The following is a 22,907-nucleotide window of genomic DNA, read 5'->3' on the forward strand; positions in this document are numbered from 1 at the left end:
TCCAATGCTGCTTGAAGAGTGTGGGAAAACCATTTGAAATTTGTCTTCCCAAGGGAACTATTTCGAAGGTGATTAGAGTCCATGTGTAACTGGATTGTAAATAAAAAGTTTTTCTGAACCATTCTTATTACTTTATTTACAGATATTGTATATAGTCCTCCTATAGACTTTTTTTTTGAATGGCCAAATGAAGTACAGTAGAAAATAAATTTCCTCCAGTCACAATTGAAAAGTGGATTTTTTTTAATAAGAGAGGAAACTGGTACCATTAAATAAAAATATATTTAACTCTTTTGCTTACTGTAATAAAATATTTTCTGGTATATTTTTTATTCATCAGTAAATTATTTTATGTAAATTTGTGCTCTTTATTGACTAATGGTTGTAAGAAGTAATCTGCTTCACTAGTTTATGTTATTGAGTCTGAATTATCTTTCACAGGAAATGTGTGGGCTGAAACATGGGAAAACATTTATAATATAACTGCACCTTATCCTGAAAGGCCATTGTATAACTTAACTGCTGAAATGATTAAGCAGGTAATATATTAATTCTTTAATTTCTCAGACATGGTACCATTGATATATTAAATAAATAAAATTAACAATTAATTAAAACCATTCTACCAGCACATTGATATGAACTCAGGTCTTTCTGGCGTCTTGCCTGGACTGGACAGTTTTGACTGTCCAGTCCTACCAGTGTAATCAAACCACATATACTGATAGGACTTATGAGTACACTGGCTGATGCGTAACTGGTAGAACCGGTCAGTCATGACTGTTTTATATTTTAACTGTGATCTTTTAAATTTTTGACTTCAATACAATAATTTTATCTCCTGATGTTGGCTTTCAAATAAGCCGAAAGATCTTGAGTTCATATCAATGTGCTGGTAAGGTGGTTTTCATTAATTGTTATTATTAATTCTTAAATTTTACAGACTAGTACAATAAATAATATTGTAAATTATTTCACCATGGTTAAATTTTTCTTATTAAAATGTGATTACTAGTAATGTAGATGAATTTTTGAACTGGGATTTGAATCTTCAGGATGAAAGGCTGAAATGCTATTACTCTGTCATGGAAGATGTTATGATTTCAAAGTAAGTTATCCAATAAACATGAACCATGATTAGTAGCTTTAATGTAGTTGTTTTAGCTACAGTCAGGTCAACATCCAAGAAGAAAGAATTGAAATTAATTTAAATTTGATTTGTTCATTATAGATTTCAGATGCTTTAGAGCTGTTTTAAAACAAGCAATATTTTTATTAGTGATTTGGAGTATAAATTTTCACAATATTATCTGCTGAACTGAAGATTCTAGGTAATAGATTATTGTCATTGTATTTCTACTTATTTTATATTCATTCAGTATGAATTTTTTCAGAAATTTACACCATTGCGAATGTTTCGAATGGCTGAAAATTTTTATGAATCATTAGCACTTAGTCCTATGACTGGTCTCTTTTGGGATAGATCTATTTTTCAACGTATTGAAAACCGAACTATGGATTGTACTCCATCAGCATGGGATTTCCATGGATTACATGATTATAGGTAAGTTTATTTGTACTCCTTTATTTATTAAGGTTAGTATTTTTACTTCTTCATAATAATTTAAGGTATTGTTTAATAAATTAGTAATTCATTAAACATCTTAAAGTTAATATTTATGTATCACCAAAGCAGTAATACAATGAAACTTGGTTGTAATGAGCTCAACTGTTTTTACTAAAACATTCTAATAAACCTTCATTAAAATTACCAAATTTTCACATGACTCAGATTGTATTATCAAAAGCTATTCTGAAATTTTACTTTAAATTTAAGGTATATACTTTAATGTGTATGTAACTTTAAATGCTAATACTTTATGGGGATAGGGAAGATATGAAAGCTTGTTGAGAGAAGTTATGCAGAGGGAACTGAAGTGTGTATATGTTTTGTACAAAGTGTACTGTTTGCTTCCCTTATAGGAAATGCAGATATACCAGTAAAGTAAAACGCATCAAAGTAAGTATAACAGGTGATGGGTATGAAGTAATGCTCTAGACCTTAAACAGTCAAAGAATCTTAACATCAGTAAAGACTCAAGCTTAAGAATGAAAAATGAGTTGGTGGGGAGCTTTTCAAACAAATGATATGATTTTTGTTTAAATAAACACAACTAAAACCAAAAAGTAGAAGAGATAATTTAAAGTAGTAGATAACTGTAAATGTTTTTTTACTGTCAGCTATTAAAAATATTCTGTTGGTATATCACTTGGATGTAATGGCAGACTTTATTAGGTCCTTCCAACATTGCTAAAACCAACTTCCATTGTAAGTACAAAAAGTTTACTCAACTGTGCTTTATATATTTTCTGTTGGCAACAATATCTTCAGAAACAATTATATATTAGGCATATTATTTTTTTTTAATTTTAAGGCAAGTATGAAATCACATAATTGAAATAATTTAACAGAATTGCCAATTTAAGCCATCATTTTCATAATTTCTTTAACGCATCATAAATTAAAATTTAATCTTTTATTTGTGTAAAACTTGTAATAAGGTATGCTTACATTTTGATAATAGATACTTGATGCCTACTAACAGAAAATATCCAGCTTTTCTAATTATTTTTAGTTCTTTATTTTCACTTTTCACTTTAAAATTCTTGTATTATTCTTTATGTCGAAGATGTTGTGATGTTCAGATTTTCTCAAGTAGTCTTTAAAATTTGCTCCAAATAGATACATCAATTACAATACTTAGGAATTATTTAAGTTATCTTTATTTTATTAAGTAAAATAAATTGTGATGTTACTTCTGATGACAAGTTTCTATAGACTATTAGTGACTAGTTATTCTTAAGTATTAAGGTAAAGAGTTTTATCTTGTTCATAAAGATTAATTAATTTTTTTTTAAACCAAATATTCTTCCAAACCTAAAACAACAAAAATAAATTGTTAGCTGTAATTATTATTAAAGGCTATTCACTCTCAATAAATTATTTATTCATTAAATTTATTTATTAATAACAATTATTTTTGTCTTTTGCTTTTTTCTCAGTAACATTTTTTTATTAATCCAATTAAAATTTATTTTAAATTTCATGTTAACTTTCTCTATAAAATTATAGACTCGCTTTGTAGATACCTGAAGATATGCTTTCTGAAAGCCTTTATCAAACTGTAATCCAGTCAAGTCAGTCAATAAAATTGTAAATGATGTCATTAGTGGCATTTGTCTTAAATGATAAGGAAACGCTTTAGTAAATGATCAAACAGTTCTTTGTTATGTTCGTTCTTTTAATGTTTTAATAATGTTATCATATCATCTAATGTTTTAATAATTCTATATCATACAAATGAGATAAAATTAGTAAGACTTTATTTACATATTTCATTTTTCTCCAACTTTTTATTAAAAAAAAGAAACTTCAAAAGATTTATTTGTATTCAAGCCTGGGTGATTTGATAGAAAATAATTCTTCTAAGATAAGTGTGTGTAATAATACATACATAGCTGTTTCTGTTGTATTATTTTAGGTGTAGGTGTTCACTATTCCTCTCCAATTTCCTCTGTTCTACAGAGTTTCTTCTGCAGTTTCTTCCCATGAAAAGCCTTTCTTCTGGAGCTGGTCTGAAGTGTGTGGGTGTCGTCTAGACCTTTTTCTCTGTAGGTCTTTTTCTTTCTTCTTCTCACACTCTTGAAATCCTACCAAAATCCATTATTTTCACATGTCCTAGCCACCTCAATCTGCCTTTCTTCACCTACTTTCTCAGACATTCCGTTCCATTCTCCTCTCTGATGTCCTCATTCCTTACTCTAGTCGTCCTAGTCTTTCCTTCTATACTACTCAGGAATTCAATCTCGCCAACCTGTTCCAGTCTCTCATTCAATACTTTGTTGTATACATTACTTCTGGTAAATAAAATATCTTGTAAATTATCTCCTTTGCCTTCCTTGGTATTTTCTTGTCCCAGATCAAATATCTCACACTATGGAAGAGCTTCCTGGCCTTTCTCCAATTACTGCAATTTCATGTTCCACTCTACCTTTGCTTGTTGTCAACAAATAGCTCTCAGGGTCATTGGGATATGAAAGCATTATCACCACCACATTAAGGTCCTGTACTCCCTAGGTGTTGTATTATATAATAATAATGTTGCATAAAGACAAAAGCTCGATTCATACTTGAAAGTTTGCTTGGAAGCAATGAAACGTAGAAGAGAATACTTCATTACATTGTATGACATATGTTTCATCTCCAGAAAACAATATTTGGAAAATTAGTATTTTCAATATTATATTTAGAGTTTAAACACAGGGCTCAACACTGGAAAAATAAGGATGGTTCTATTCAAAAAAAGACCCTATTTTAAAAATTTAATATTAATAATAACATAAAAATTGTATATTTTGCAGTAATTGTATTGTACTGTGTGAAACATATATAGAGGTATATTTTCTGCATTTGATAGTGCTAAATAATTGAAATAACTTTTCTGTTGACAATAGAGATAGATTTGATTTGAAGCTTTAAAACCTGAAATGTGTGTTTTTGATCAGAAAAATGAACTATTTGATATATTAGTATTTTACAATCAGATGGAAGTACTGGCATGTTAATAGCTCTTCAGGTATGTCTCTGTACACCATTATAGGAAGGAAGGTAGTAGGATTATAATTTTGAAACTTACCTGTTGCTGTTTATGGGTTATGTAATAATAATTTGTGTATTACTCTATATAACTCTAGAATAATGATTATTATTTGTACAAATAATGTTTGTTTTTACAAAATAAACAAAAATAAATAGTTTCTTTTATTGTAGGATAAAAATGTGTACTGAAGTTACATTTGAAGACTTTTTAACTGTTTATTATGAAATGGGAAATATAGAACATTTCATGCAGTATAGAAACAAGCCTCTTTGTTTCAGGAAAAGTGCTGATGAAGGTGATATATGATATACATTTTTTTGTGTTTGTTTTGGCTGTAATTATAAGATTATGACAGTTGTAATTTGTTTTAGTATTATTAAGGTATAGAGTAATTTTTTTTAATTGTTAACAAATAATATTAATAAATAAAACTAAAGAAAACAGTTTATTGTAACTGGCCACATGCAAAAGACAAATGCAAATCAAAGAAAAGATTAAAGTTTATTTTAAAATTAAATATTTATACTAATTTTTTATTTAAAAAAAAATCTCTTTTATTAAATTTTAGCAGCATTTTGAAACCTGTTGAACAATTTTTTGCTTTTAAATTTCAAAGGCATAAGAAAAATTATTATTTGTAATATTACATATATATAAAAAGTTTGTTTTTTTAAAAAGGTAAGAACAAATAATTTACAGAAATTTACTTAGATTGAACTAGATAACTAAGATGAGAAAGTTCCAAAATTTAATTTGATGATAAAATTGAAATATTTGTAGAATAAGGAACATAATTTAAAATTTAGGTCGTAATTTAATTAAGTAAATTGTCAGGTGATTCATAGCATCTGTTGCTTTCCAGATGAAGAATAATAAGAAAATATATTTAAAAATTATACATATTAAAACTGAAGCAGAACTTTCATAACATCACCTTGTTGCTTAAAGCTTTCAAAATTGTATAGAAAAGACATCTAAAAAAGAAAAAGAACAGTGATTGAAAATTCCCGATGAACTTTTTGAATTTAGCCTTAAGTTTTGTTTTTCTAATACATAGTGTAAGCAGAAAAATGCATTTTTCCTTCTCATAGACAGACATGTGAAGTTGTTGCTGCACTTATATGACTTATTATATTATATTATGCACTTATATTATATTATTTTTTATAATATAAATACTTCAGGTAAATTTTACCAAAAATTTTAATGAAATAAATTTCATATCTTTTACTATTACTTTTGGAAAGGGATTATGCATTCCTCTTAAAATAACTATTTTTATTATTTACTAGTTCCAGGACTCATTTAAATAAAAAATGTCACGAGATCAAAAGTACAGCAAATAGCCATTAATACAACTTTCAATAAAAGTTTTTCAAAATTTGAACCAAAATAAATTTACTAGTAAAATGATTATAATCACATCTTTTGATTATTATCAAAAGAAACTTAGATAATTTCACTATACTTTAATATACTTACTTTTTTTGTGATAAAATGCAATTAATTTTTTTTTTCATACAGCTTTTTATGATGCTTTTGCTAGTATTGTACCTCTTTCTGTTATAACACCTAATCATTTAAAACGAATTGGACTCATTCCTAAAGATGCTAAATATGATTATAAAATGGAAATAAATCAACTTTATCTCACTGCACTAAAAAAAATTGCAATCTTGCCTTATAGTTATTTAATGGATTTTTGGAGATGGGACGTATTTAAAAAACTTTTGAAACCTGAAAATTATAATAGATACTGGTGGGATTTGAGGTAAGTAAATTTTCTTCTGAGTGAAATGTGTTGTGAATACTTGCTTGTTATTTCAAGTAAATAATGTTAAAAATTGTACATTATGGGTTTATAAAAGCCAAAATTTAACTTTTTCAAAATTCCTAGAAATTTTAGAATTCCAACTATACGTCATTATTTTCTTCTAACCAATTCAGCCTTGTTATTGTAAGTAAATAAGTAAATTAATACTCTCTGCTTTCTTCTGCTCTTTTTTTCAACATATTACACATCTGTTCAACCATGCAGGTAATGTTTACTATCATTCACAAGTGGCTCAGGAACTGGAATAATTTCACTGTGAGGTACAGGCCTGACTGCAGATTGCAATAAAGGATATTTTACAGTATGGTTAGATTTTTCAGAAATTCCAGACACGCTTGTTAAACAAAACTAACAATCGGTTACGTGATCCTTTGGTTTATGCCAAACCATAGGTACACCAAATGGCAAAGCCTTACCTTTCAGTCATCCTCTAAATATACAGAACAATTAGTGCATACTATATGAAGAGCCCATATCTTATCCTGATCACCAATTTTACACAGAAAGTACAAATGATATGCTTTTTTAATTAAAAGTGTAATGTTTTTTTCTATTTGATTTTATGATAAACTCACCACATACATAACAAAAGACATCCACATCATTTACACAATTTTGAGGCATTATGACACTGCACTGTTAAGGACAGCAATAAGATTGAACAGAATTGATTCATTCATTCCTAAATCCAGTGGTTAAAACAAACAATACAGTTGTTTTTTCAGCTACATGTTTTGACCTGCACAGACATGATTAATCTTGTCCATGAAGACCCACTCTTCAGTATTAGATATGATGTCATAATATGTGACTATATGACTTAATTCTTTGTCTAGTATTGTTTATTTGTAGCTTACAAATTATATTAACAAAGTTAAACATTGAGCTAACAAAATATAATATTGGAGCTTGAAATGCTAACTATACGTTGAAAAATGAAAAAAAAATCCTTCAATTAAAATTTAAAAACTTTTAATTTTGAGGTTGTATTAGATTATTAGATTCTGAGGTCATATTTGTTTTCAGCACCAAAGAACATTAAAATCTAATAAATTTTTAAGTAAACTTCAATCTTAGTATATTATAGATGTATATAATATACTATAACTACATTATTGTAAACTTAAGGAAATTTTTATCTCAGGAATTAATCATGTAAATAATGAAACATTAAAATAGAAAATTATAAGTTAGTTAAAAAAAATCTCAAAAGTGAACATTAGTAAAATAAGAAATAAAATAATTAATTGTCCGAATACCTATTGATACTTTATCCCTATTGGTCTGTTTTGTAGCAGCAAGGATCTTGCAGCGACATAGAGCATGTTCTACTCTTTTATAAATTAGTGATGTCCTGCAGTCCTAAAATGCAGTTTGTTTATTGTACAATTTTGATAATTTGTGATGGTGATTACTGATCCTGAATTTCCAGGGTAAATCCTTCATTCTCAAGAGTAAAGGTGTCCATAAATATATTTATTTATTTATGAAAACAAAATTACACTCGCTCATCTCTTGTTTAAAGTTATATTTTCCAAACCTAGTTACTAGTAAATAGGATATTTGCAGAGTTCCATATATGTTATAGACACACCCTATAAACTTACTTCCCAACGGGGAGTCTTACTCTTTAAGACTATGGGATTGGTATCCCCCATGCCCCTAGCCTCTGCAGCTTTTCTTCCTAATATACCCTGAGCTGCCGAACTCTTTACAATGTACTATACACTACACCAGGAACATTACATCATTTACAGCATATACCCTTACGCTGAAACACAGCTACATCTTACACTGTTTCTTCTTACTTACATACAGTGGTGTTGCAACAACTTATGAAATGCAACCGTAACCCAAGGTGGAAACTACCATGCCAATGGGTGGATGACTCTACATAGTAACTCTCAAACAGGGCACCAAGGTGAACCCAGTTGTATTTAGCTCCTAACCTCTATACGTGTGGGCTCTGCAAAGATAGTCTGTATTTCCCTGGTACTAGTGGGACCAAAATTACTAGCCCTAAAATAATCCCTATGATGGTTGGTGGTAGTCAATCTGAAAAAACCCACACAGTGTCATGTGAAAAGACCTCATTCAGCTTTGTTGAGGATAAGAACTCTGTAAAAGATAATACATTAAATGTTGCTGAAACTAGTTTGCAGTATAACAGACTTACAGATTAGACTTACAGTTCTCCAAAACAATCAGGAAGTGCTCCAAAAGGTCTCACACCTTTCCTGATAAATAAACTAATAAATGGTCCAAAAAAGTCAGTAAATTAAAAAGTCTGATCGGTACTATTTGATTGATCACTCTTGTGTCTCACTAATATGAGTAGTATAAAAATAAAAGCTGTGTGCCACAAATGTTTGAATACCAGGTGAGATGTAATCTTCTGCCGGGACCTTGTGGAAATCGATGTGACAGATTGTCAATGAGCTTTGTCCACAAGGTGTTATCAAGCTAAAACGTATTATGAAACATCAGAGCAGTGTAAGAACCTACTCCCTCTCTTATACTAATGTTTAACCCTACTATACCATCGGAGAAAATAAAGAGTAGGTTTCATGTATGTATTTCATGAATACATGTATGTATTTCTCCCCAACCCATGACGATGTTTCCAATGTCAAGGGTGTGACCACACTACAACATCTTGCTCGAAAACTACAGTATATGCTTAATGTGCTAAAGAGGGTCACAACAATAGTAACTATCAAGAAGAAGGAAAATGTGCTAACTGTGGTTGATCACATTCTGCTCTCTCACAAGGTTGCCTAACATGTAAAGAAAAGAAGGTAATTCTCAAAATATGTATTGTACAAAAGCTTTTTTTTCTGACTACAAGAATAGAATATAAAGACACAGAACTCCCAATACCTGGTTAAACCAGACGTCTCTTTTGCTGCCGCTACATCAAGGCATGCTCCTACAAATGTGTAGGTCAATAGTGCGGATCCTGCAGTGTTTTAAAACAGCTTGTTTAGTTACTATCTGATCAGATTGCTTTGCTTATAGCCACTATTTCTGAGCTAACTAAGAATTCAAACAAAAAGAGAACGGAAGAAGGGTCTTGCTGGAAAAACCAACAGTGGTTTATTGAAAACACTTTAGATGGTAAATCTACAAATAAAATTTCCACTGCACCAACAACACAGCAAACTACCAAAATCCCTATGAAGGGATCAATTAAAAAATCATTGCCTGGTACGATATCTCAGGCCTCCCAGGCTTCCAATTCCCCATCACCATCTCAAGATCTCTTCGAGAATATGGAGGCTGATGAAGTGCTTGAAGAAGCAAAGCACTTCGTAAAAGTTATCAATAGCAAAAAGAAAAACTGGATAGTATTTTAAAAATAATCTGCATGTAGTTATGTATTAACAGGAAAAGAGTATTTTTATGGTAACAAATGTTATTCAATGTTATGTCTCAGTTCTCACCATGAGGATATTGAAATCCTAATAAAGGAAGAAAATCCTTTAATACTGTGTCTGCATGAGACTCACCTCTGTTTCCTGGATGATGTGTCCTTTTGCAGATACATCTGCGAAACTTGCTATCATCAAACTGAGGGGAGAGGACATGAAGGTCCTGTGAATGTCTGTTTTCCTGAAGGAAATCATAATAGTCGCTTGTATATCGCTAGCGACAAATATTCCTGCAGTCTCAGTGAAAATATTGGCATCATTCAAAATGAATATCTGCAACTTATATCTTCCTCCAAATTTCGATATCAGTGAGGATGATATGTCCAGTCTGTTTTCCAGATCTCTTTACCCTGCCTAATAATTGGCGATTTCAACGCTGATCACTATTCACGAGGCTCATCATCATGTTCTTTCCGAAACACTATGGTTGATCGACTAAAGTAGAACTTAGATCTCTGTTAATTGAACAATGGATTGTACATATTTATATCATCATCAGGTACATTTTCATGCATCGATCTACCCTTGTGTTCAACAGCCTTACTCTCATGTCTTGCATGGGGCGTTTCCAAAACTTCTTTGAAAGCAGTCATGGTTTGTAATTGTGATTTGCCTCAAAGTTAGTTACGCAGATGTGTGGTTCAGAAAGTGAACTGAATCGGATGCAAGGAATCCTTTGGCGAATATGACAAGAATGGTAGTGCAATCCAACTTGCCAAGTTTGCACACCAAATTCTTGATAGCACAAATGAATTCATCCCTTCAACATCTGGAAAGCCAAGGCAGCCTGCTGTTCCTTGGTGGGATGAAGACTGCAGGCGTGCACTAAGGAGTCATCGCAGGGCTTTGCGTAATTTCAGTCAAAGTCCTACAACTGAATTGTTCTGCGCCTTCCGCAATGCGAGGGCTATTTATCATCAAGTGTTTCGGTGTGCTAAATTAAATCTTGGCTGAATTATATCGATTAAATTTCTCAGACAACATCATCACCTTCCTGTTGTATGGGGTAAAGCTCAAGCCATATATGGATCACAACAATCTTTACAGCTGTTTGGACTGGAAAACAATGGCATCCATGTAACGACACCAATTGATGTGGCAAACAGGTTTGGAATATGTATGTTAGTTCCATTTGTATCACCGTATTGTTGTGAGTTTATCCAGGTATAAGTTGCAATTAGAATGTGTTAATTGTAAATGTTAGTGCAAATGTAAATTTGTTAATGGAGATTTGCAGAATTAATTAAACATTCCTTTTTTTTTTGATGAGCTGAAGTATACCTTGAATAGTTGCCATGACACTTTCCCTGGAAATGATTTTATCAGGCTCATTATGTAACTTCCCTCCCAAATACTGAATTACAACATCTTTTTTATATCTGTATTAGAATATTTGTTGACCACTTTTCAGATTCTTAGTCAGAAGCATTGGTGATTAAAGATAAATCATGCTCTTCAGGTTATCTACCTATCTCCTTAACCGAATGGTAAATGGTCTCCTTAACCGATTGAACGAATGGTAAATGGTCAATTAGTATGGTACCTTGAGAGAAACTCTAATGGCCTCCAAACAAAGCAGTTTTCACCAAGGTAGATTGCCTATTGACATGTAGTTGCTCTTGAATCTGTCATTCAAAATGCATTCCTACTTCGTCAATGTCTTGTTGCTGTATTTTTCGATATGCAAAAGGCGATATGAAAAATGGCTTGGGAGCAGAGTTATCCTAAATAAACTGCATGAATGGGTTGTACTAGGAAATCTTCCTGCATTTATCAGGGGGTTTCCTCCCCCCCTGATAAATAAAGTCCTTAAAAGACTGACTTAAAAGTCAGTCCTTTTAAGTTTGGTTGACACAACTGTATTTAAAAATTTTACACTAGAAAACAGAATACCACAGAGAAGTGTCCTTAGTGTTACTTTGTTGCCATAGCCATAAGTATACAAATTGCGAAAACCCGTTCTTTATTTGTAGATGGATTTTCAGTTCACGTAGCGTCTAGAACTTTAGCTACTGGTGAGAGGCTACTCCAGAAACACAATAACCTTTTTAGAATCGTGTTGTAAAATGACTGGATTGACGTTTTCTTTTCACACTTAAGGGAACATGTTGAACCACAACTGATTTTCATGGTGAACCAGCTGAACCATGCACATAGGTTAGATTTTTAGGATTGTAGGTTGACCAACAACTGATGTGGGTAACACTTTAAAGGAGTTGAAGGTAAAATGTTGTAAAATGTAGACAGTGCTGTATATATGTATATATTAAAAGACTATTAAAAGACACAAACAATGCTTCAAAATTTTAACAAAACAAATTAAAAATCATTAATTTTTTGCTACAATCTGCCTACTTTTTCTTGCAATTGTAAAGTATATAAATCACCTGAAAAACAAGCAGCACCAAAATGTTTTTTTGAAGAATAATGAGCATTATGCAGGTAGTTACCATGAAGAGACTATATTTATAGACCCAATATCACTTAAGTTTTGTTATGTTGATAAGTAGATTTGCAGTAGTATGTTTAGCTTAGTTAAGAAGGCCAAAACTTCTTTACTTCCCTCACCTTCCTTAGCAAACCTGCAATGGAATGCTAATTATTCTTCAGAATGGGTATACCATTTTTGAGAAGTGGTTTGTGTCCCATATCATATTACCTTTTTCATTTATGGCACCTAACATTCTCATTCGCCAAGTAGAATATTTAATAATGAATCCTAGAAGATTAGAAGATTAATTAAGTAGTCAGCTGCTCAAGGCAGAATCACAGACACTTCTTGATGTCTCACAAAGAATTGAAATTGAACATAGTGGGTTTAACTCAAATAGATGAGTAATGAGATATTTACTAAAAGTTAATAATATTATTGTTAGAGATTGGTCCTGGTTAAGACAATAAAGTGTATTCCTTAAAACCTGTATAGATTTCGCAACATATGGAATGTTTCAAGAAATAGCATCTTGAAAATTAAAGGGTGTGAAAAAGGTAAAATTCCATTAGCCATGTTAAAAAACTGGTTCCTCTAGATATAACCTTAATTAAACAACACTGGGATGTAGTTTCATTAAATGTAGCTGATGTTTATTAATAGTTAATGGTCATAGATGTTGATGCCACTTGTAGTTATTAATATTAACTTCTGATAAGGTGTTTCAGGATAAAACATTATCAAAAATTAATTTTACTCAGTTTAAATAGATAAAGTTAATGTTAGAATATTGACTGTTTTACTGTCTTTTTATTTGTTTTCAGTAATCCATAATTAATTCTTTCTCTATACAAGTAGGATTCTTTGCTATGTAACTTACAGTGTAAAAATGATAATAACTTAAAAGTTATAGTATAAACAAACAGCAGTAGTAATAAGAACAATATTTCAAGCTGCCTATGACAATTCATTTTTAAACATCGTTTAATAAACATGCATTTGCTTATAGGTATTTCTGCAAAAAATGTACATAAATGATTATTTACAGCTAATTGATGGTAAGCAGGTTATGCGCTAAAATTTAAATATGTTAATTTATTAGTTGAACTGTCAGTAACAGTTACTCTGATGTTATATTATTAGACTTGATTAACAATGAAGTTATAACAGAGGTTATAGCAAATGATTTCAGTTAATCAGAGACAATCACTGCACGGGTTGGTCATCCCTCTCTTATATCTTCCATTTCCTGATTTTTTAAAAACTGTTATGAGTGCCATAGAAATTGGGCTGGAAAAAGTTTTAATGATGTGCTGGCCCAGAAACAGTTTCAGTATGCTCAACAGAGTGGTGTCCTGTTTTATCAGTTTAACTGTCCAAGGATTTTATTCCCATGTACACAAAAAGAAAGCTAGTGGCTGAGGTGCCCATTGGTTAAAGCCAGGCTTCCAAAATCTAAAATAAATTTATCCTACACCAAAACAGATCAACAGTTTATATAATTTTTAATTATAATGAATAATTGTACATTTAATTCAGTGATTTTTAAAGTAATCTAATTTTAACAAATAAAAGGATCACCATTTCAAAATTAAGTACATGATTTTGAATTTAAAGTAAATGATGTAAGTAAAACTTAAGCTTTCACTGCAACTGTCTAAGTAGTGTGTACCATGTATCACACACACACTTGAGCATACACACACTACTATTTTTCCTGTGTGTGTGTGTGTGTGTAGATTTAACCAGTCGTAAATTTTGATATTCATGTTACATATTATCCTACATTTACTACCTACCTATGTTACATTTCTTTTACTACCTCAATCCTATTATTATCTTAGTTTTTCATCATAGTTTTAACCCTATTTTATTAATGTTTTAAATCCGAGAAGGAGCTTCTTGTTATTATTTTGACTCAGGTAATGATAATGCAAAAGCATTTTCACTCCAAAAAAAAAAATTGTTTTTTTGTATGTGTGTGTGTGTGCATTGCGCGCACATGTGAATCATTTACATGATCATATATATAAAGTCTAAAATTCATTAATTCTGTATATTTTTTATGATTTAAATTTTTTAAATTTGTTTTAGATTGAATATTCAAGGAATGTCACCTCCACTAAAAAGGAATGATGATGATTTCGATCCTGGTGCAAATTATAATATTATTAAAAGTGTGCCACATATCAAGTAAAAATAGATTATAAATTTTTAATATTTATACATATTGTACTTATATTTATGTTTATTTATGTATGTTATGTTACTGTTGAAGTGTGAACCCCTATTTTATAGGTTAGTGGAAACAAATCTGTTATGAAGTTATACAACACTCAGTTGTTTAACTTTAAGTAAATTTATCACCATCAGTCAATTTCTATTAAATGTTTGTCTTTAATCAAATTTTTGAAATTTTGTTTGTGTTAATGACACACTCATGGGCCAAACATGTTTTCTAATTTTTGTGAAATTTCTCATTTAGGTTCCTTGCTATTAGAAAACAAACTATGTATAATGAATTTTCTTAAAGTCTTCTGTTTTTAAAAAAATTTGAACAGTAAATGAAAAGAAAAACATCAACTACTAGTCTTCACACAATGTCTTCGCAGAAGTTCTTTGTTCATGAACCTCAACATATGTACAGGTGTATATAAGATTCTATATATTTCATCTATAGGTAGCACACTGCAATATACGAAAGCTTGTCTGTTTTTTGTTATCACATCACGCGAGAACCAACTGACTAATTACTTTCAGATTTGCAGGATAAATTGTTAATCCCAGGGAAGGTTTTAAGCTATCAACCAAGGTCCTACCTCCCTTGAAGATAAAGATATTAAAAATATTCATTATTTCTTCACTCCCAAGAGAATGAAGTTGTGAATTAAAGATAATCATTAGGAAAAAATAGATTAATTCTTTTACTATATTATTATATTTCTGCCACAAACAAATAAGTTATCTCGGGAGATACCAAGAAGCCCCTGTGTTTGCTGCGGGATTTGCCTGGGCTGACCTGAGCCCTGAGGGTCCAGCTGCTGACTAGATGGGCCGGCTAGTATATGTACGAGGTAAGTAAATAAAGTAATGAGACTTTCATTTTGGCAGCAAAAGTGGCAACACTGTAATGTTACTATTTTCAGATGGCCAGGAATCAGCTGCAGACAACCCATACTCTGGAAGACTGTTAACATAAGTGACGACAATGTGGAGTGAATCAGAGACTTGATACTGTACGACCAGCAATTAACTGTCAGAATGATTGCAGAACAATTGGATTTGAACCACACCACAGTCAAAGAGAACTGGCCATCAGCTAGCCATCGAAGACAACTGGATGCTGCATAATAACAATCCCTTGCCACACTGCATTCTCAATTAATGAGTTTTTGGCAAAGAAAAACAATATTCCTGTAGTTCCTCAACCACCATATTCACCTGACTTGAGTCCCTGAGACTTTTTCCTTTTCCCGACTTTTAAAAAACATCTCAAAGGATACCATTTTGGAAAAGTAGAACACATAAAAAAAAAATGTAACCGACCATCTGAAGGATATTGTGCTTTCTGAGTTCCAACACTGCTATGAAGAGTGGGAAAACTGTTGAAGGATTGCGTGGCTTCCCAAGGAACTATTTCGAAGGTGAACTATTCTCATTACTTTATTTACAGACCTTGTATACATACAACAACCATATAATGAATGTCTAAATTGCGAATTTTTCCATTTAGCGAAATTTTTTGGAGAATGGTGAAAACACAGCATTATTTCATTACAAATTCTCTCTACTTAGCAGAGTCAAATTTCTATATGACAAAGTTTTTTTTTTTGTAAATACTGCATCCATATCGTGTACAATAAATAAAAATGACAAAAAAAAATAATTGGATAAAAATAACTAATAAGTACTGTATCATGTTCATGGTAGACATACATTATTTTTTGCCAATTAACGTACTGCATGAACAACAAGAAGTTGGTGGTGTCGTTACATCAGCAACTAAAATTGTTTTATATTCCTTTCTTATCTTTATCTTATGCTACTGCAAAAGTAAGCCTAATGCGTAAGTGAATTTGCTATTCAGTTGCTGTACAACACAGATCTAGTGGTTTTGTTTTGATCCAGTAGTGTTATTCGGTGAATTTATTTTTCTTATTGTATGTACAGTAGTGCATGGAATTTTTTGTTGTTTTGAGTACTGTATTTTCCCATTTTTTTTTTCAAAGTACTATACTGTATAATTATACTGTTCAGTTCTGTACCGTGTATTGGTGTTATCGTGTATGTGATTTGTTAAAAATGTCCAAAAGGAAGTGTTTGAGACATAGCAATTCTTTTTGGTTTACCAGCGAATTCTCTTTCCATAATATTAAAAAATAAAGATTCTATTAAAAAACAAGCAGAAAATTTAGACAATAGTAGAAAGAGATTTAAGACTTGTATTTATGATATTGATGAGGCTGTAATCAATGGTTAATTGTAGTTCATAAAAAATTTACCAGTATCGGGAACGATTATTAAAGAAAAGACTTTAGAATTGTCCAAAAACTAAGTTGTCCTGATTTTCAGGCTAGTACTGGTTGGTTTGACAACCAAACAGCATGCTGGTAAAAGGTTTTAAATTACAGCATGCTTTTATACAAAAGGTTTTATGCAGTGAGAAAGCCAATATAAAAGAAGAATGTATTACATAGAAGGAAAATATCTTGACTAATCTACTGCAAGAATACAATGAAAATAATATTTTTAGTGCCGATGAGACCAGTCTATTTTTTAAATGCCTTCCAGACAAAATACTAGCTTTAAAGAATGAAAAATGTTTTCTTGGAAAGTACAGCTAAGAGAGGGTTACTGTTATGATAGCTGTCCACATTACTGGTACTGAGAAGCTCAAACTTCTACTAATCGGAAAGCCTCTGAAACCTCATTTTAAAGGCATCAAATCATTAGAAACAAATTTTGATTACAACAGAAAAGTTTGGATGACAACTGAAATTTATACAAAATGGTTAACAAAACTTGATGAAGAGATGTCAAGACAAAAACATAAAATTCTTTTACTTATTGATAAATGCCTGGCCCATCCCCACCGTGTGAATGTAAACATGAAATCTGTAACTGTTGCTTACTTTCAGTCAACTATGACTTCAAAAAACCCACCAGGTTGATCTAGTGGTTAAATTCATCATTGCAAATCAGCTGATTTTGAAGTTGCAAATTTTAAGGTTTAAATCCTAGTAAAGGCAGTTACTTTTATACGGATTTGAAATACTAGATTGTGGATACCAGTATTCTTTGGTGGTTTGGTTTCAATTAACCACTACATTTCAGTTACATTCATACATATCATCCTCACGCATCCTCTGAAGTAATACTTATGTATAAGTACTTAAATAAGTACTTACTTATAGTACTTGTAACCTTACGGTGGTTCCGAAGGCTAAACAGAAAAAGAGAAAGGTATGACTTCAAAAATGCAACTGATGGACCAGCATATAATAAAAAATTTAAAAGTTCACTAAGAAAACTAATTCTAATGAAGTTTTTTAAAGCTATCTATAACAATGTTCTGATTTAAAATTTAATAATCTTAAAAGATTGTATTGCTGAAATATCTAAAGCATGGTACCATGATGTAACCCCCGAAACAATTTCAAAATTTTTAAAAGGCCGGATTTTGTAAGAATGAGACAGTAACAGCCACCAGTAACAATAATTTTATAACTAAAGATGTAGGTGAATTCCAAATTCCAGGATTTTTTACCGATAATTGGGTAAATTGCAAAGCAGCACGGAATTAGAACTGCAGTTAGATGAATACCTAAAGATTGATGATGGAATAGTGGTAGAAGAATGTCCTAACAGTGAGGAAATAATAAGAAACGTAGTTGCAAAAAAGTAGTGGACTGACCCACATATTGAAGATGACATATGAAACGGATGGTGCAACAACCGTTAAGCCTACAAATGATGAGTTATTACGATCATTCAATATGATAAGAAGTGGCTATCATTCTTTTGAAAATGTGTACTGGTTTATTAAGTTTAATTTCTTGAATAATTTACTATCATTTTTTGAAAATAAAATTTTCTTTGGAAACAAAACAGTTCAAACAAAAACTACAGACATCTTTTTAGCAAATTGTATTACCGACTTTTAAACAAACTGCACTCGTTAGTTAAACATGGTTTATTAATTTTTTCCTTTTTTTTATTTTATTGTCAATTAAACAAAAACTTTTGGAATATAGTACTGTGATTATAGTACTGTGCATTTTTTATTAAAAAAAGAAAGACAATTATAATACAGTATTTAAATATAAAAATTATAACATAGTTTTTTATATACAGTACGTATTTTTAAAAAATTTCTTTATGTAAATAAAATTTCAGTAGTACAGTATTACTATTGTAATATTCTATTTTATGAATTTTCCATTTAAAAAACTTTTTCGCTGGTCCCATGATACTTTGTTATACATAAGTTCAACCGTATATATTGTATTTGCTACAGTTTAAAAGATTTGAAAATATGAATCTTAACTTGGTTGTGTATATGTTATGTATACTCCAGTTTTAAGAAATTGAAAACAAGAGTAATAAAAAAATATTGTGTGTTTGTTGGAACTTCTTAAACAGTATCATAACCCTGTTTTCAACACAGTCTATGATATCCATTGTCTCTGGCAAAAGTGCTTCGATATTACTAATTTACTAATACAATAAGATTATTTTTGGCACTGACTAAACCTACAGTCACTTACAATCACTTTTTTGTTTTACTTTACTTTTATTTTATTAACTCAATTTTATTGTAGATCTGAATATTTTATATTTCTGTTATTTAATATTTCTCCAATATTATAATTTAAGAAAAAATATATAAACTAGTTTTATTAAAATTCTTTTATATTACATAGGTCATTATTTCTCATACATTGCACCCTACCTTGCACTAGTAAATAAAATGTAGCAAATTTCTCATTTTGTATTTCACTAAAGAGAAGATTAGAATAATACATTTTTGTACCATCTATATAAAATAATACACTTTAATAGGAATATACAGTATATCATGAAGTTCTCCCAGGACTTTCATAACCTATTCTACTCATGGAAAAATGGAAAAAGTTCCTATAAATGTATGTCCTAAATGCTTCGTTTGCGAGTTACGGCTAATGAAATATTTCGCTTGTATTTCAGCTACCCTAGTGAAATAAGCTCGTACTGAAATTTTTAGGACGTTAATTAAAGGGTAGAATTAGTGGTTTCTTATGGTTTTTTTACCTGAAAAATTGAATAAAATAGGTCCCAAAACTGTATCTACAGTAGTTTTTGAGACATCTAGAGTGAAAACCAAAAAAATGGGAGTAAGAAAAAACCCTGTTTTTTACATTTGATGTACAATAACTTTGTTAAGTGGATAATAACAAAACTTGTAAAGAATTTAATTGTGAACAAAATAGTGAAAGATAAGTTGAATAAAGCAAAGGAAACTTAGAAAATTAGAATCTTATTTAGAAACAGTACATTACTACATTTAATTTGTTAGAAAAGTACACCAAATTATTTTTTGGTGATGTAAAAAATTTTTAAAACAAAATTTACTGATAAAAATTGCTGTTAAAAGATTTAAAAAAAACTATAAATTACACAAAAATTGTAAAATTAAAAAGAAATTAATAAAAATTACTTAGATAATAATGTTTAATTAATGACAGAAATACTATACAAATTATTACAATGTGCAATACTGTATTATTGTTTAAATCATTCATTATGTTTTATTAATATATTGGGTACTATGAACTGTTCTGTCGTTAGCGAAGATTTTCTCTGAATTTTAGTTTGAACGTGATTGGTTTGCCACTGAAGTAATGCTGTACTTATTTACAGCAGAGGAGAATGCTGATAGGGTAGTCATTTTGGGTGTATGTAATGCTAATACTACAGTTGCTGCAGTAGAATTATGAAATACATTTTCTGAATTGCAATGTTCCAGATCCCAAAACAATTAGTGCAACGTTTCACAATCTTCAGGAAACAGATTCACTACCTAGTATTTGTACAAGCTACGAATGATCTGTCCAAAACAGTTCTGTTGTTGATAAAATTATTATCAATATAGTTTAGCACGGTCCAGGCATCAGTAAACGACTTCTTTGTAAGCATATTGGAATTTTGCATTTGATGGTTTAGAGAATACTTAAACAAATCTTATTGGTATCATAAACAGCCAGTTCAACATCTACACCCAGGAGACAGCCCGCTTTGCCTGGAGTTCTGCAACTGGTGGAATATAAATCGACAACTCTACAAGTATGTTTTGTTTATTGATGAGGTAAATTTCTCTTGAGATGGCATCAACAACTTTTGTATTGACCATACATGGGCAGAAGTAAATCCTCATGAAACAGAATGCAATTTTCAACATCTATTTAGCATCAGTGTGTGATGTAGCCTTCTTCACAATCAGCTGTTTCTGAATCATTCATATTACCTGGCCGCATAAATGCTGAGGTCTACTTGCACTTTCTTCAAGAAGAATTGCCGCAGGTCCTTGAAAATGTATACTTCCAGCATGATGACATGCTTCCACTTCTCTTGTGCTGTTTCCACTCACTTAAATCATCATTATGCTGAGAAATGGATCAGCCATATTCCTGGCCACCAATATCACCTGATCTAACACCTTTAGAATTTGCATCTGGGGATGGATGAAAAATATTATTTACAAGACACAAATTCTCATGAGGAATTAATTCTCAGCATTATGCATGTGGCTGAGCAACTTAAGGACAGCCCTGAAGAACTAAATCGAGCAACAAACCCATTACAGAAGTGTGCCAGGAAATGTGTTGAAAATGGTGGGCTCATTTTTGAACATTTATTATAAACTAGTAGTACTTATAATTCACTTTGGTCTATGATGGTACTGATTCTAAATAAAATTCAAATTATTCTAACTTTTTTTATATTATTCAACTTAACACCATTTTAGAATTGTTAAACGTAAAAAAGCAGGGTTTTACATCAAATTATTGATTTTCACCCCAGTTTTCTCAAAAACTACTACAGATACAGTTTTGGGAACTATTTTATTCGATTCGTCAAATAAAAAACCACCAGGTAAGAAATCACTAATTCTGCCCCTTACTGAAAAAATTCAGTACAACCTCATTCCACCGGGGTAACTAAAATCCTAGTGAAGTCTTTCACTAGCTGTAACTCGTAAAAGAAGCATTTTAGGACATGTTTATATGAACTTTTTCCACAATTTTCAAGAGTAGAGTAATAGGTTATGAAAGTCCTGAGAGTACTTCATGATACACTCTTTGTATTGTAATGGTTTTGTTGGTTTTAGTGAAGGTTTTGATGCACATCATGCATCAAATAAGTTGGCACACTACTTTATGATTTCTTTAAAAATCTTTTTTTCAGGGGTCACTTGTTTTTCAGAAATCCCTAAGTTTCTCACGATGTCTGTGAGAATAACAACACACATAATTAAAGTAAATGTAATCATAACAAATAACTTTCATGTATGTTAATTTTCTCTTCTTGTTTACTTTTTATGTGTGATCCATATTATAAATAAGATAGCTGTGATTCCAGTATTTTGAAACACTACATTATTATTTTATTATTACACATTCAGTTTGTAGGAAAATTACTTCAATAATATTGTTTTTCTTTAAAATTATGGTCCTGTTAAGTCTGAAATATGTTTGATGTATCAGGACATCTTAATTGTCATAGTACAACATAAATAATTGAGAGGTTATAAAATAAAAGTGGAATCCCCCCATGTTTTGTTGTTATGAAAATTATAAGTAATAACTACCAGAAAGTACTTTGGCTCTAAATCAAAGATATTCTACTTAAATATAGATGTCAGTGTAATAATTTTAAGATTATTAATACATAATCATTTAACAGTTTAAATATAGGTAACTGATATAGGTTTGAAATTGCATCCAGGGAAGAGAAATAGTGATGTACTGACATTGTCATATTTTGATAAACCCTTTGGTAACAGTCCCATCAATATTCCTGGTTTTGTGTAAAACAAATATATAACATAATTTCAACTAATTCTTGTTATTAGCAGCATTCCTAGCAAGTGAAAACTGAAGATTTTAAAGCATTGATGTTATAAATACTTGCAAAATAATGTTCACTTATTTAGATGATTTCGCCAACAATGTGACAATAACGTGACAATGGCTCATTAATATCACTCAATCCCCAGATATTTACATGTGTGGTAACTCATGAATGTTACCAAATGCAGTGGTACAAGACTGCCTTGGAACACACTAAAATATGAATTTAGCTAACTGCAGTGACTCAAGGTTTTCAATAAATGTACTGACAAATGACTTATTAACTGCATGCTGTTTGGAATTCTTTTTTTATTTTAATTGAAAATCGAGATCAATATTATTTTTGTTACCTGTAGATCAAACTTCCTATTATTTTTCTTATGAATTCCCACTGCAAACAAAAAAAAAGTAGTTAATATTAATTGTTAGAGGCTACACCTT

The 22,907-nt window shown here is 30.7% G+C and overlaps 1 protein-coding gene across 3 annotated transcripts in view; it reads left to right on the plus strand.

The window, feature by feature from the left end:
• The window catches only part of LOC142330281 (angiotensin-converting enzyme-like), a 102,426-nt gene that overhangs the window by 73,850 nt on the left and 5,669 nt on the right, over positions 1-22,907 (plus strand). For all 3 annotated transcript variants that reach the window (XM_075375469.1, XM_075375472.1, XM_075375470.1), the window contains exons 13-17: positions 442-539; positions 1,395-1,564; positions 4,832-4,956; positions 6,186-6,432; positions 14,452-14,550. In XM_075375469.1, coding sequence (XP_075231584.1) covers positions 442-539; positions 1,395-1,564; positions 4,832-4,956; positions 6,186-6,432; positions 14,452-14,550 — 739 coding nt within the window. The remainder of the gene's footprint in view (positions 1-441; positions 540-1,394; positions 1,565-4,831; positions 4,957-6,185; positions 6,433-14,451; positions 14,551-22,907) is intronic.

This window comes from Lycorma delicatula, chromosome 9 (genome assembly GCF_047948215.1).
Source record: "Lycorma delicatula isolate Av1 chromosome 9, ASM4794821v1, whole genome shotgun sequence".
In the NCBI taxonomy this organism is placed as follows: Eukaryota; Metazoa; Arthropoda; class Insecta; order Hemiptera; family Fulgoridae; genus Lycorma; species Lycorma delicatula.